This window comes from Nerophis ophidion, linkage group LG15 (genome assembly GCF_033978795.1).
Source record: "Nerophis ophidion isolate RoL-2023_Sa linkage group LG15, RoL_Noph_v1.0, whole genome shotgun sequence".
NCBI classification, from domain to species: Eukaryota; Metazoa; Chordata; class Actinopteri; order Syngnathiformes; family Syngnathidae; genus Nerophis; species Nerophis ophidion.
In genome coordinates, this window is record NC_084625.1 from 44,095,592 (window position 1) to 44,111,549 (window position 15,958).

At 41.1% G+C, this 15,958-nt stretch overlaps 1 protein-coding gene across 2 annotated transcripts in view; it reads right to left on the reverse strand.

Moving 5' to 3' along the window:
• Positions 1–15,958, reverse strand: part of plxdc2b (plexin domain containing 2b) — a 173,379-nt gene that overhangs the window by 13,805 nt on the left and 143,616 nt on the right. For both annotated transcript variants that reach the window (XM_061922228.1, XM_061922229.1), the window contains exons 10-11: positions 10,067–10,127; positions 9,838–9,976 (exon numbers count right to left, since the gene is read on the reverse strand). In XM_061922228.1, the coding sequence (XP_061778212.1) occupies positions 9,838–9,976; positions 10,067–10,127 (200 nt within the window). The remainder of the gene's footprint in view (positions 1–9,837; positions 9,977–10,066; positions 10,128–15,958) is intronic.

Here is a 15,958-nt window from a genome sequence, read left to right on the forward strand (position 1 = left end):
GAAACCTCATGTAAAAAATATACAGCATAAAATAGCAAGAAAAAAGTCAATGAATAAAGCAAAATATGTTGTGGACCAAAAAAAAAAAATCACTTCATATTCTCTACTGCTCACTAGTGTTACCATATCTGAGTTATTGTGCAGGAATATGGGGAAATAACTACAAATGTGCGCTTACAGGGGTAGGGAACCTATGGCTATAGAGCCAGATGTGGCTCTTTTGATGACTGCATCTGGCTCTCGGATAAATCTTAGCTGACATTGCTCAACACAATAAGTAATGAATAGTTCCACTGGTAATCAGTGTTAAAAATAACGTTCAAAATATAAAAAAAATCTCATGCATTTTTATCCATCCATCCGTTTTATACCGCACCTGTTCAAGAAGTCAAGAATGGTAAGAAGTATTTTATTCATTATTAGTTAGCTTCAGAATAAAAATGTTATTAAAAAGAATAACAGACGTGTTATACCCTAATGTTGGTTTTACATAAAAATACAGACATTTAGTTGTATTCAGTGTTAAAAAAATATTTTATGGCTCTCACGAAAATACATTTTAAACTATTTGGCTTCCATGGCTCTCTCAGCCAAAAAGGTTCCCGACCCCTGAATTAGAATATTACATAATGTTGGATAAAGAAAACATACAAACCTTTTATTTATTCAATCACACATAATGAAATTCAACGACTTGGTGCATTTGCAAACAGCTAAAACAGGGGTAGGGAACCTATGGCTCTCGAGCCAGATGTGGCTCTTTTGATGACTGCACCTGGCTCTTTGATAAATCTTAGCTGACATTGCTAAACACGATAAGTAATGAATAACTCTGCTGGTAATCACAGTGTTAAAAAAGTAATGTTCAAAATATAAAACATTCTCAGGCATTTTCTACCGCACCTGTTCAAGGAGTCGCATAATGGTAATAAGTATTTTATTTATTATTGGTTAGCAACACTAAATTGGCCCTAGTGTGTGAATGAGAGTGTGAATGTTGTCTGTCTATCCGTGTTGGCCCTGCGATGAGGTGGCAACTTGTCCAGGGTGTACCCCGCCTTCCGCCCGATTGTAGCTGAGATAGGCGCCAGCGCCCCCCGCGACCCCAAAAGGGAATAAGCGGTAGAAATGGATGGATGGATGGATGGTTAGCATCAAAAGAACAATGTCATTTAAAACAATAATATACTTATCATACTCTAAAAATGTTGGTCTTACTTAAAAATGCACGCATTTAGTTGTATTCAGTGTTAAAAAATATGATGTGGCTCTCACGGGAATACATTTTAAAATATTTGGCTTTCATGGCTCTCTGCGCCAAAAAAGTTTCCGACCCCTGAGCTAAAATGATGTACAAGGCAAACTATAACCTGCTACCCAAGAATGTTCAACAATTCTTTTCGATAAAAGAGAAATATAACCTAAGGGGAAAATCTAATCTAAAACATTTGTATGCACGTACAACAAGTAAAACCTTCAGCATATCAGTATAGGGGATAAAATTATGGAATGCATTAAGCAAAGATATTTAAAAAAGCACTAATATGATTTAGTTTAATCCATCCATCCATCCATTTCCTACCGCTTATTCCCTTTGGGGTCACGGGGGGCACTGGTGCCTATCTCAGCTACAATCGGGCGGAAGGCGGCGTACACCCTGGACAAGTCGCCACCTCATCGCAGGATTTAGTTTAAGAGACTGTTCAAACTACAAGTACAAAGAACAACATCCTTTAAAAAAATAGACAATGGTTATTTATGTCTTTGATATTTGTTTACTTACTTATAGTATATTTTTTTATTATTTATCCATTCACAAACAAAATAAATGAGATACGACTCCTATGATATGAAAGGGGGTAAGATTTAATAAGATGCTTCTTCCTACACCTTTTCAGACAAGCTGTAATGAAAGAACTGCAAATATGTGATGCATTACATTGTAATTGTACGCATGTTCCAAATAAACCGAACTGAACTGTCTCTTATAAGACCATTTGACATCCATACTGACCTTTTTCAGATTTGCCATAGGAGTGTTTTTTTTTGCAAAAGATGCAGTGTGCTTTCATAGAATGTGCTTTCATTTACAGACAACCTTGGCCTTGGTATTGAAAAGCACAGCAATATATTGTCTGTGAAAGGGACCGTTAGCATCTCTGCTGAAGCTAAATGGTTAACTTTTGCAGTGTTTTCGGCTGTCGGAATTGAGCACAGTGAAAAACATATACTGCACTACTTACGGTCTGCACAAAGTTGTGAAAAACAAGAGTGCAGACGGTGGTTGTCAAAAAAGAACAAAGGCGAGCATGCGCTTTTAAACTGAATTTGGATGTGAATAAAGTGTACATTTAACATTGCTCTGCTCATTTTGTACCTGGTATGTATTTCAATTTGAAAACATTTTCACCTGTTTTTAGTAAATAAAAAAAGAGATATTGCTAGTAAACAATCCATCTTCTTCCGCTTATCCGAGGTCGGGTCGCGGGGGCAGCAGCCTAAGCAAGGAAGCCCAAACTTCCCTCTCCCAAGCCACTTCGTCCAGCTCTTCCCGAGGTGTTCCCAGGCCAGCCGGGAGACATAGTCTTCCCAACGTGTCCTGGGTCTTCCCCGTGGCCTCCTACCGGTTGGACGTGCCCTAAACACCTCTCTAGGGATGCGTTCGGGTGGCATCCTGACTAGATGCCTGAACCACCGAATCTGGCTCCTCTCGATGTGGAGGAGCAGCGGTTTTACTTTGAGCTCCTCCCGGATGGCAGAGCTTCTCACCCTAACTCTAAGGGAAACTCATTTCGGCCCGTGATCTTGTCCTTTCGGTCATAACACAAGGCTCATGACCATAGGTGAGGATGGGAACGTAGATCTAAACAAGGATGAGTTAATACTCAAGCACGGCAAGATAACATTTGCATATCTTCCTTGCTTTCTTCACCTCAGTTTTGTTCCCAACTGTCTTATTATGGTTTGTGAATACAGCCGTACCCCAACTCACGAGTACCTTACCATACGAGTACTTTAGGATACGAGTGGTCTTTCAGTGTCCTTTTATTTTTGGGGGACGGCGTGGCGCAAGTTGGGAGAGTGGCTGAGCCAGCTACCTGAGGGTTCCTAGTTCAATTCCCACCTTCTACCATCCTCGTCACGTCCGTTGTGTCCTTGAGCAAGACACTTCACCCTTGCTCCTGATGGGGCCTGGTTAGGGCCTTGCATGGTAGCTCCCGCCATCAGTGGGTAAATGTGTGTGTGAATGGGTGAATGTGGAAATAGTGTCAAAGCGCTTTGAGTTCCTAAAAAAAAGGTAGAAAAGCACTATACAAGTACAACCCATTTACCATTACTTTGAGTTGCCAACATACCTTAAGTTACGAGCATTTTCGCCGTCAGTTGAAGTAATATTTGTAGCAGGTTGTGACGTTTGATTAATAAAGATATGTTAAAGACTGAGGTTCATGCTTTGATTATACAAACCCCGTTTCCATATGAGTTGGGAAAATATTGTTAGATGTAAATATAAACAGAATACAATGATTTGCAAATCATTTTCAACCCATATTCAGTTGAATATATTACAAAGACAACATATTTGATGTTCAAACAGATAAACATTTTTTTTTGCAAATAATCATTAACTTTAGAATTCGATTCCAGCAACATGTAACAAAGAAGTTGGGAAAGGTGGCAATAAATACTGATAAAGTTGAGGAATGCTCATCAAACACTTATTTGGAACATCCCACAGGTGTGCAGACTAATTGGGTGCTATGATTGGGTATAAAAACAGCTTCCCAAAAAATGCTTAGTCTTTCACAAGAAAGGATGGGGCGAGGTACACCCCTTTGTCCACAACTGCGTGAGCAAATAGTCAAACAGTTTAAGAATAACGTTTCTCAAAGTGCAATTGCAAGAAATTTAGGGATTTCAACATCTTCGGTCCATAATATCATCAAAAGGTTCAGAGAATCTGGAGAAATCACTCCACGTAAGCGGCATGCCCGGAAACCAACATTGAATAACCGTGACCTTCGATCCCTCGGACGGCACTGTATCAAAAACCGACATCAATCTCTAAAAATCCATCAATCTCAAAGCTTCAAAATTTGTTTCCTCAGTTCCCAAAAGTTTATTGATTGTTGTTAAAAGAAAAGGTGATGTAACACAGTGGTGAACATGCCCTTTCCCAACTACTTTGGCATGTGTTGCAGCCTTGAAATTCTAAGTTAATGATTTAAAAAAAAAAAAAAAAAGTTTATGAGTCTGAACATCAAATATCTTGTCTTTGTAGTGCATTCAACTGAATATGGATTGAAAAGGATTTGCAAATCATTGTATTCTGTTTATATTTACATCTAACACAATTTCCCAACTCATATGGAAAGGGGGTTTGTACATGAAACAATAATAAATAATCTGAGAGTCAAGCTCCATGGCATTCAGCCACAAACGACAAACATTTATTAATATTGACACGATGCAGCTGCCATCTTTTTGTTTGTTAAGATAGAACTACAGGGTCAACCACTACTTTTGGTACACAGACATACATATCCAATGTTGACAACTAACTTCACCGGTCTGTCACTCAAATACATCATAAACAGCGATTTCCTAGTTCCTAAATAGAGACAGTGTTGCCAGATGTCACGAGAGAGACATGCAAACAGCTAACAAGTCGCTTATAATAAGGGGATAATTACAGTTGTGATCAAAATTATTCAACCCCCACACATTTTTTTTGTTTTAGCAAGTTGGACATTTATTCCGTATTTTGTTTATAGTCATATCAAATAAAAATGCATTAAATAGACAAATGCAACTCGAATTACAACATTATATTTTGTAACATACCAAACAGTGTCATTTCTTTTAATATCTCAATGACAAAATTATTCAACCCCTTGAAGATCATAACTCTTAAGGACAGAATTTGAATAAGGTCTTTTCAATCAGGTGTTGAAAACACCTGTAGATGTGATTAGAACCATAACGAGCAACAATTAAACTGATTGAAAAAGACTGTGACGCTCAGCTTCTTGTAGATGGTCAATGGTGTATTTGCAACATGGTGAAGTCCAGGGAGTGGTCAAAGAAGTCAAGAGAGGAGGTAATTTCTCTTCATAAGAAAGGATATGGATATAAGAAAATAGCAAAGACATTACACATTCCAAGAGACACAGTTGGGAGCATAATAGGCAAGTTTAAAGCTAAAGGCACAGTGGAAACACTACCTGGGCGTGGAAGAAAGAGGATGCTGTGTGGGAACAGTGGTGAAAACCCCCCGGGTAACAGCTGAGGAACTACAACAGGACATTGCAGAGGGGGGAACGCAGGTTTCGTCCCAGACAATATGGCGCGTACTACCAGATGAAGGCCTCTATGCCATGGGACTCCCAGGCGCACCCCACTTCTGACTACCAGGCACAAGAAAAATAGACTCCGGTATGCCAAAAATCATCTGGACAAACCCCAAAGGTTTTGGGAAACTGTTCTATGGAGTGATGAGACAAAAGTGGAACTCTTTGGGCCTATGAATCAACGTTATGTCTGGAGGAGAAAAAATGAAGCTTACAAAGAGAAGAACACCTCGCCTACTGTTAAGCATGGTGGGGGGTCAATCATGCTCTGGGGCTGTTTCTCTTCCTCAGGTACCGGGAATCTCCAGCGCGTTCAAGGCATTATGAATTCTATTTCCTAGCAGGATATATTAGCTGCAAATGTCATGAAGTCAGTGACGAAGCTGAGGCTTGGGAGACGTTGGACCTTCCAACAGGACAAGGATCCCAAGCATACCTCCAAATCAACATCAGAGTGGTTGCAGAAGAAGGGCTGGAAGACTCTGGAGTGGCTTTCACAGTCGCCAGACCTAAATCCTATAGAAAAGCTGTGGTGGGACTTGAAGAAGGCAGTTGCAGCACGCAAGCCCAAGAATATGAATGAACTGGAGGCCTTTGCCCAAGAGGAATGGGCTAAAATACCTGTAGATGGTTGCAAGAAGCTTGTGTCCGCTTATGTATCACCTTTGAAGGATGTCATTACTGCCAAAGGGTGTTCTACTAAGTACTAAAGATGCATGTAACTAGGGGGTTGAATCATTTTGTCAATGAGATATTAAGAAAAATTTCCTTTTTTGGTATTTTGTAAAATACAGTGTTACAATTTAAGTTGCATTTGTCTATTTGACACATTTTTATTTGATATGATTATAAACAAAATACGGAATAAATGTCCAACTTGCTAAAACACCAAAATTGTGTGGGGGTTGAATAATTCTGATCACAACTGTATCAGCAACGCTGGATGGAGAAGCAGCTTGACAGATACGCCGCATTAGTCCGGTCCCAAAGGAATATGCTCAACAACATTATTACATTATTGCCTAAAACTACAGAAACTGTTTGTAGTGCAAGCGATTGTAATGTTTTTCAAACAATTTTTCTAATTTAAAAAAAATTAATTTCTTTTTAAAGGCATGTTACATTTTAAAACGAAGGAGTTTTGGGAGGGCCAAGCACAAATGAATTTGATTTGGATGTATTTACATTTTCCACTGATTTGAGATACAATTATTTGAAGATACGAGCTTGGCTGTAGAACGCATTGTGCTTGTTTTCTCAGGGAATTTAATCGATCACAACTGGACTGCTCAGTTTTTCTAGTTCTGACAAATTGGTCAGATATAGTTCTGGCCAAACGAAGTCTATAAGACTTGATTCTAAGAAATCTAAGTCCATGAGCATGAACCGATGAAGCCTGCTTCAAACCTACTTTCTTGTATGTCATAATAATACAATGGCCTGGATCAGGGGTGTCAAACTCAAATACAGAGTGGGCCAAAATTTAAAACTGAACAAAGCCACGGGCCAAGGTTGAACAAATGAACCTTTTAATAGGGACCCAAACAAGTTTTGCATTGAATATTGAACAAGCAAGTCTTATATAACTTTATAGTGACATGTGAAATCGAGTTTTAAATAATAATAATAATTATTAAAAAATATCAATGGCATATCAAATACAATTTTAATAAAATTTGAATGCCTCTTTTCTATTTGCAGCCCTCTGAGGTAAATATCAAAATAAACGTTTTCCACCGGCTAATAATACATTTGCAAATAAAATAACAATAATGAATGAATCAAACATTCAAGCCTTGAAGTAGCAAGAGAAAGTGCATGAGTAAAATGTTAATTCTTGCTTGGGTAGGGCGGGGGGGTATATTGTAGTGTCCCGGAAGAGTTAGTGCTGCAAGGGGTTCTGGGTATTTGTTCTGTTGTGTTTATGTTGTGTTACGGTGCGGATGTTCTCCCAAAATGTGTTTGTTATTCTTGTTTGGTGTGGGTTCAAAGTGTGGTGCATATTTGTAACAGTGTTTAAGTTGTTTATACGACCACCCTCAGTGTGACCAGTATGGCTGTTGAACAAGTATGCTTTGCATTCACTTGTGTGCGTGTCTGTGTGTAAAAGCCACATGTATTATGTGACTGGGTTGGCACGCTATTTCTATGTAGGAAAAGCGGATGTGACGACAGGTTGTAGAGGACGCTAAAGGCAGTGTCATTAAGGCACGCCCCCAATATTGTCGTCCGGGTGGAAATCGGGAGAAATTCGGAAGAATGGTTGCCCTGGGAGATTTTCGGGAGGGGCACTGAAATTTGGGAGTCCCGGAAAATCGGGAGGGTTGGCAAGTATGAGTATTAGCGGTGAATGCGGTGTTACAGCGGCACTGCCGCTGTATAATACCGGCGGGCCAGCTCTAATCTTAATTTCATGGTTATTTGGTGACGAACCCCAAGATGCAGAGATGGAAGTAGGCATGGAATGTGAAAACATGATTTAATTAAATACGAAGACAAAAACAAAACCAAAAGGGTACAAACACAAAGCGCGCACGAGGCGGATAATCAAACAAAAGGAGCTAGCCTGGGAGCTTGAAAATAACGAACAGGAGCTTAGCGTGGAAGCTAGCGGGTAGCGAACAGGCAAACAGAAGTCGTACTTGTATAATGAAAAATAAAACGGAAGCAGGGAACAAAAAACAGTAAGCTATAAACATCAACTGAATATAGCTTACCGCTACGCTGCAAAGACAAGGTACGACACCACAGGAGCGATAACACATCACAAGAGCGACTAGACGTGACATCGACAAGACAATACAATGATCCAGCAACTGACACAAGACAAAGCAGGTACAAATAGGAGCAGACTGATTGGCGACAGGTGTGGCCAGGTGCCAATCAGCCGCAGCTAAGGAGGAACACAGCACTCATGGAACAAGACAGGAAGCTGACCAAATAAGAGCACTAGACAGCAAATACTAAACAGAGGAAACAGACAAATGCAGAGGAAAAAACTAAAACAGACAAACTGTCAGGGGAAAGCCTGACAGTTAATTTCATATTGCCTCAAGGGCCAAATTAAATTACACGACCGGCCAAATTTGGCCCGCGGGCCAGAGTTTGACACCCATGGCCTGGATGAATGAGAACATCCATTGACATTGTGCTTGGAATTTGAGATATCCCTGTAGTTTGGCATTGTGTATGAATCTTCTCATTTATCCAGGTCATTTCTAGGTCTTTCAATCGATTGCAACTGGACTGTTTGATTTATCTTAGAAAACGTTTCGCCTCTCATCTGAGTAGGCTTCACTACAGCGGGGCACACCAGCCTTGCCCAGGCACACCCTCCTGGTGTTGGACGATAAATATTTGGGGTTTTGGCACCAGCCGTTTGACTAGATCTGACCAGCACATGTCCTGACGAAGACCAGAAGGCGGGCTCACATTACACCAGTTTTATATCTTTGCATTGGCTCCCTGTGTGCTTCAGGTTCAAGGGGCGGTATAGCTCGGTTGGTAGAGCGGCCGTGCCAGCAACTTGAGGGTTCCAGGTTCGATCCCCGCTTCCGCCATCCTAGTCACTGCCGCTGTGTCCTTGGGCAAGACACTTTACCCACCTGCTCCCAGTGCCACCCACACTGGTTTAAATGTAAAAATTAGATATCGGGTTTCACTGTGTAAAGCACTTTGAGTCATTAGAGAAAAAGCGCTATATAAATATAATTCACTTCACTTCACTTCAAGACTAGATCTGACCAATCTAAGTCTATGAGCATGAGAGACTACTTGGATGAGAGGCGAAACGTCTTCCCAGACAAACCAGTCTGGTTGTGATTGATTGAATGGCCTGAGTATAGCTCGGTTGGTAGAGAGGCCGTGCCAGCAACTTGAGGGTTGCAGGTCCGAATCCCGCTTCCGCCATCCTAGTCACTGCCGTTGTGTCCTTGGGCAAGACACTTTAACCACGTTCTCCCAGTGCCACCCACACTGGTTTAAATGTAACTTAGATATTGGGTTTCACTATGTAAAGCGCTTTGAGTCACTAGAGAAAAGCGCTATATAAATATAATTCACAATTCACTCACTTTGGTATTGTTCCTGAGCTTACTAAGAGATAAAGTCAAATGGCCTCAGCTGAAATAAATGTTGGTCTGACTTTTCTGGCAAAGGAGGGGAAGAACATTTGGAGGGCAACTTGTCTATTTTCCTGTCACCAGTAAAAAAAAAAAAAAATACACTTTTCTTCTCCTTCTCCTGCGCGATGCACATTTTCAGCCAGTGGATCATGAACTCGCTACTTGATGCTGCAAAATCAAAGCGTGACCTCCCCCTGTCCTTCACTGCTAAACTCTCCTATAGGGACGCTTGACTGTTTGAAGTCAAGACAAAAGCAAGAGCTAGATCTTCTTGCAGTAATGCATTAAGAAGAATTGTTTGCAGGATGATTAGAGGACCATTGCTAGCATCGATAGCAATCTGCTGGAAAAGAACAACATACCTTCAGTGGGGGCACTGGTGGGAGGCTGTGTGCTGGAAGGCGTGACTTCTTTGCTCTTGAGTGTGGTCTTGGCAGCAATGGAAGTGGTGACAGGGTACAGGTACGTGGTGTCTATTATGTCACACATTTTGTCCTTTGTCTGGAGAAACAAAACCTATGAGAAGACATGGACAGCAGCAGAGTGTGGTGCTGGACTAAAGTGCTGTATTTGCACAGCTTTTCCCTTCACCTCATCTGGACAGCTGTGGTCCACCCAGTCCTGCCGATGGCGGTCAAAACCACTTGAACATCTGAAACGAGAGAACAGGCTGTCAACCAACAGAAAATAACAATGCATCTAGCTTGACCAGCATTACATGACACAAGACCAATTAATACCCTTTAATTGCATTTTCGATATCAAATCCAGGGTTGGCTGATAACTTTTTACAGCTTAACCAGGACACGTTTTAAAGGCCTACTGAAATGAGATTTTCTTATTTAAGCGGGGATAGCAGGTCCATTCTATGTGTCATACTTGATCATTTCGCGATATTGCCATATTTTTGCTGAAAGGATTTAGTAGAGAATATCCAGGATAAACTTTGCAACTTTTGGTCGCTAATAAAAAAGCCTTGCCTTTACCGGAAGTAGCAGATGATGTGCGCATGACGTCACGGGTTGTGGAGCTCCTCACATCTGAACATTGTTTACAATCATAGCCAACCAGCAGCTAGAGCGATTCGGACCGAGAAAGCGACAATTTCCCATTTAATTTGAGCTAGGATGAAAGATTCGTGGATGAGGATAGTGAGAGTGAAGGACTGAAAAAAAAATACAAAATAAAAAAGGCGAGGGCAGTGAGAGCGATTCAGGTGTTATTAGACACATTTACTAGGATAATTCGGGAAAATCCCTTATCTGCTTATTGTGTTACTAGTGTTTTAGTGAGTGTAGATTCGTCACGCTTCGCGGCGCACTTGCTGCGCGGAGTTGCCACTTCGTGGATGCACACACGACCAGTCAGCAGGATTGCAGGTAGGACAACGTTTTAATATAATAAAACAAAAGAACACTGGTGCAAAAAAGGGGAAAAACCAAGCGCGTGCCAATGCACGGAAAGCTAATGCTAACACGTAGCAGGAAACAGAAAACATTAAACGACGTACGACACGCACGTGAAGCTAAGGCAGAACTTAGCACAAAATAATCTATGATACCAAATACAAACCGTGACGTGTTGCGAAAAGCAAACAATGGACCGAGGACGAACTAAGGAATCAGGTGGGCTTCAATACAGAAATAATTATTAGAAACAGGTGTGTGACAGGAGCCCGTGAGGAAGAACACAATACGTTGCCATGGTGACTAACACAAACAAGGAAGTGCTCAAACAAGGATCGGCAGAGTCCGGAAACAAAACATGAAAAAAGACATAAAAAGGGCAAAACCATGAACGATCCGAGTCACGGATCGTGACAAGATTCCTAAAGTAGCCTTAAGCTTGACGCTCCTCTACTATCACATTCATTGCTGCGGCAACAACAAAACAAACATCCAGACGTTCTTCTTCATTTGTAAAGTTTTAATTGTGATCTTCATAATTCAAAACATAAAACAGTCACGATGTGGGAACAAATGAATGACAAAATAAAGAGAGTCTGTTGCAGTGTGAATTAGAAAAAGTATGAATGAGAATAAGTATGAGTGAGGTCAAAAAACTGTGTGGCTCGATTCCACCGCACCTGACTGCCATTACCCATGACACCTCGCGTCCAAAAACCCCCTTACCACACAGCTCCTTCCGCCATATATGCAATTAGAACAGTTACGTCATCAAATCATTTTGACAAATGTAATAATTACAAATAAAGTGAGCTTTATATAATTACTCTAAGCATTCAATATATAAATGTTCTTATCATGCAAATAAAGTAAATAGTCCCCTTTTGGCTGAATAAACATAAAGCACCTTTCATAAAATGTAAATTAACTTAAACAGCATTTAGGCTCCTACAGTGAGATGATATGGTACCTGAAAGTCGGAGGGGTGTGGGCACGGGTGTGGTGACCGCCAGTGTCTCCGGTGGGAGGAGTTAATAGTCCGCAGCTGCAGGAGGACGCAAGCTCCGCTCATAACTACGGTAAGAGCAGACTTATTACCACAATTTTCTCACCGAAACCTGCCGGTTGACATGTGGTCGGGATCCATGTTCGCTTGACCGCTCTGTTCCATAGTAAAGCTTCACCTTCGGGAATTTTAAACAAGGAAACACCAGCTGTGTTTGTGTTGCTAAAGGCAGCTGCAATACACCACTTCCCACCTCCATCTTTCTACTTACACTTCTCCATTATTAATTGAACAAATTGCAAAATATTCAGCAACACAGATGTCCAGAATACTGTGTAGTTATACGATTAAAGCAGACTACTTATAGCTTGGATCGGGTTGGAGAAAAATGTCCGCTACAACCGGTGACGTCAAACGCACGCGTCATCATACCGCGACGTTTTCAACAGGACACTTAGCGGAAAATTTAAAATTGCAATTTAGTAAACTAAAAATGCCGTATTGGCATGTGTTGCGATGTTAATATTTCATCATTGATATATAAACTATCAGACTGCGTGGTTGGTAGTAGTGGCTTTCAGTAGGCCTTTAAGTTTTAGTCATTGACCCTGAGGCCCCAAGAGAGAAACACAGATCAAAACTACAATAATTTTTTTTAACGCCATTACTACAAGTGAAAAATCTGGGCGTCTGTTCTATACCACATATATAAAAAAAAAAATGTTTTTATCATCTTAAGAATATAGCCAGCCCTGCGATGAGATGGCGACTTGTCCAGGGTGTACCCCGCCTTCCGCCCGATTGTAGCTGAGATAGGCGCCAGCGCCCCCCGCGACCCCAGAAGGGAATGAGCGGTAGAAAATGGATGGATGGAAGAATATAGCCAGACTTCGTCCAATTCTCTCTCAGGGCAACACAGAGACATGCTTTTGTTACAAGTGGTATGGATTATTGTAAAGCCCCGCTTTCTGATCTTCCTAAAAAGGTTATTGCACTTTTACAAAAGCTCCAAATTTCAGCAGCATGTGTCTTGACGAAAACAAGAACCCAGGCTCACATTACACCAGTTTTAAAATCTCTGCACTGGCTCCCCGTGTGTTTCGGGATCAATTTTAAAGGGGAACATTATCACCAGACCTATCTAAGCGTCAATATATAACTTGATGGTGCAGAAAAAAGACCATCTATTTTTTTAACCGATTTCCGAACTCTAAATGGGTGAATTTTGGCGAATTAAACGCCTTTTAGTTTATCGCTCTGGAGGCGATGACGTCAGAATGTGACGTCTCCGAGGTAATACAGCCGCCATTTTCATTTTCAACACATTACAAACACCGGGTCTCAGCTCTGTAATTTTCAGTTTTTTCGACAATTTTTTGGAACCTTGGAGACATCATGCCTCGCCGGTGTGTTGTCGGAGGGTGTAACAACACTAACAGGGAGGGATTCAAGTTGCACCACTGGCCCGAAGATGCGAAAGTGTCTGCCGCCAGACCCCCATTGAATGTACCAAAGTGTCTTCACATTTTACCGGCGATGACAGACATGGCACAGAGATGTATGGATAACCTGCAGATGCATTTGCAACGATAAAGTCAACGAAATCACAAAGGTGGGTTTTGTTGATGTTGACTTATGTGCTAGTCAGACATATTTGGTTGCGGCGTGACTGCCAGCTAATTGATGCTAACATACTATGCTAATCGATGCTAACATGCTATTTACCGGCTGTGCTAAGGCAGACATGGCACAGAGATGTATGGATAACCTGCAGATGCATTTGCAACGATAAAGTCAACGAAATCACCAAGGGGAGTTTTGTTGATGTTGACTGCCAGCTAATCGATGCTAACATGCTACGCTAATCGATGCTAACATGCTATTTACCGGCGGTGCTAAAGCAGACATGGCACAGAGATGTATGGATAACCTGCAGATGCATTTGCAACTATATTACGTTTCCTTCCACCCACATTTAATGCGAAAAAAACACTTACCAATCGACGGATTTAAGTTGCTCCAGTTTTAAGAAATGCGAAAGTCCTGATCGTTTGGTCCGCACATTTTACCGGCGATGCTAACGCAGCTATTCGGCCATGCTATGGCTATGAATAGCGTCAATAGCTATTCGCTCAATAGCTTCGGTTTCTTCTTCAATACTTTCATACTCCAACCATCCGTTTCAATACATGCGTAATCTGTTGAATCGCTGAAATCCGAGTCTGAATCCGAGCTAATGTCGCTATATCTTCCTGTTGTATCTGCAATTGTTTGTTTACATTGGCAGCACTGTATGACGTCACAGTGAAATGGATAGTCGCATCGCAAATAGCGAAAATCAAGCACTTTAAAGCTTTTTTTAGGGATATTCTGGGACCGGTAAAATTTACAAAAAAAACTTCAAAAAATACAACAAGCCACTGAGAACTGATTTTTGTTGTTTTTAACCTTTTTGAAATTGTGATAATGTTCCCCTTTAAGGTTCTTCTTATGGTTTATAAATGTTTTTATTTTATTGGGCCTTCTTATCTTTCAGATTTGCTTTTGCCCTACGAACCTTCGCGGACCCTGAGATCCTCCATCACGCATCTCTTAATTTTTCCAAAAGTCAGGACACAAAGTCACGGGATGGCATCTTTCCGCTCTTATGGCCCCCGTCTATAAAACAGCTTGCCGGAGGAACTCAGGGCTGCACAGAACATTCATGTTTTTTAGAGCAGGCTTAATACTCAACTTTTTGATTTGGCTTTTAACTAAAATGTATTAATTTTATTGAAGTCATTATGTTAAAGTCATCATTTTTATCTTATTTGTTATTCAAGATTTTATTTATTTATATTTATTTCATACATATTTACTCTATATTTGTTTTAATTTGTTCAATATTCATAAGTTACATATTTGTGCTTGATCTTAAGTGCTAGAAAAAGAATACGTTTTTCTCAGCGTTGTGCTGTTCAAACTCAAATCACTATATTTTAATAAAGCGCTTTTCATACATGAAAGAAATGCAACAAAAACTACTTTATAGACTTACAAATAATACCCCAATGGCCCACATCCCTCATCATTGCACGCACAAAACACAAATACCAAAAACAAACTTACACGCGCCTTTAAAGGTTTTATTATCTTGACTTTCCAGCCTTCCTCAAAGTGAGCCATCTTTATCAGGGGGGCGCTTTGTGTCAGCGTCCTGGTGGCCATGGTCTGATGACCGCCTGGAGCAGATGGCTCCTGTGATAGTGTTTGCTCATCTGGCTCCTCTGTACTCAGCCATATATTCATTTGTGCAAGTGTATGTTTGTTTTTGGTATTTGTGTTTGTGCATGCGATGATGAGGGCTGTGGGCCATTGGGGTATTATTTGTAAGTCTATAAAGCATTTTGCGGTGCATTTCTTTCATGTATGAAAAGGGCTTTATAAAATTTGTAATATTTGAGTTTGAACAGCACCACACTGAGAAAAAAGTATTCGTTTTTTCGCACTTATACTTGTCAGGCAGCTGGTATAGACGGTCACATGCTCAATAAATGCCGGTTTGTTTGGCACTATGCATTCCTTTATAACGCTAATGAACATACAGCATCCCTCCTTAACTAAATGACTTCATTCAAGATAATTGGATATTATTCAAAATTCTTTGACCTAAAAATAAACGCTGAAATGTTTCCTAGCTGCTTTCTTTTCTGCCCAACAAAACAGTCAGCCATTTTTCATCCCCTGCAGGAAATACAATGTCTCTTCACTCGCACTTATAGTCCATCCATCCATCCATCCATCATCTTCCGCTTATCCGAGGTCGGGTCGCGGGGGCAGCAGCCTAAGCAGGGAAGCCCAGACTTCCCTATCTCCAGCCACTTCGTCTAGCTCTTCCCGGGGGATCCCGAGGCGTTCCCAGGCCAGCCGGGAGACATAGTCTTCCCAACGTGTCCTGGGTCTTCCCCTTGGCCTCCAACCAGCTGGACGTGCCCTAAACACCTCCCTAGGGAGGCGTTCGGGTGGCATCCTGACCAGATGCCCGAACCACCTCATCTTGCTCCTCTCCATGTGGAGGAGCAGCGGCTTTAC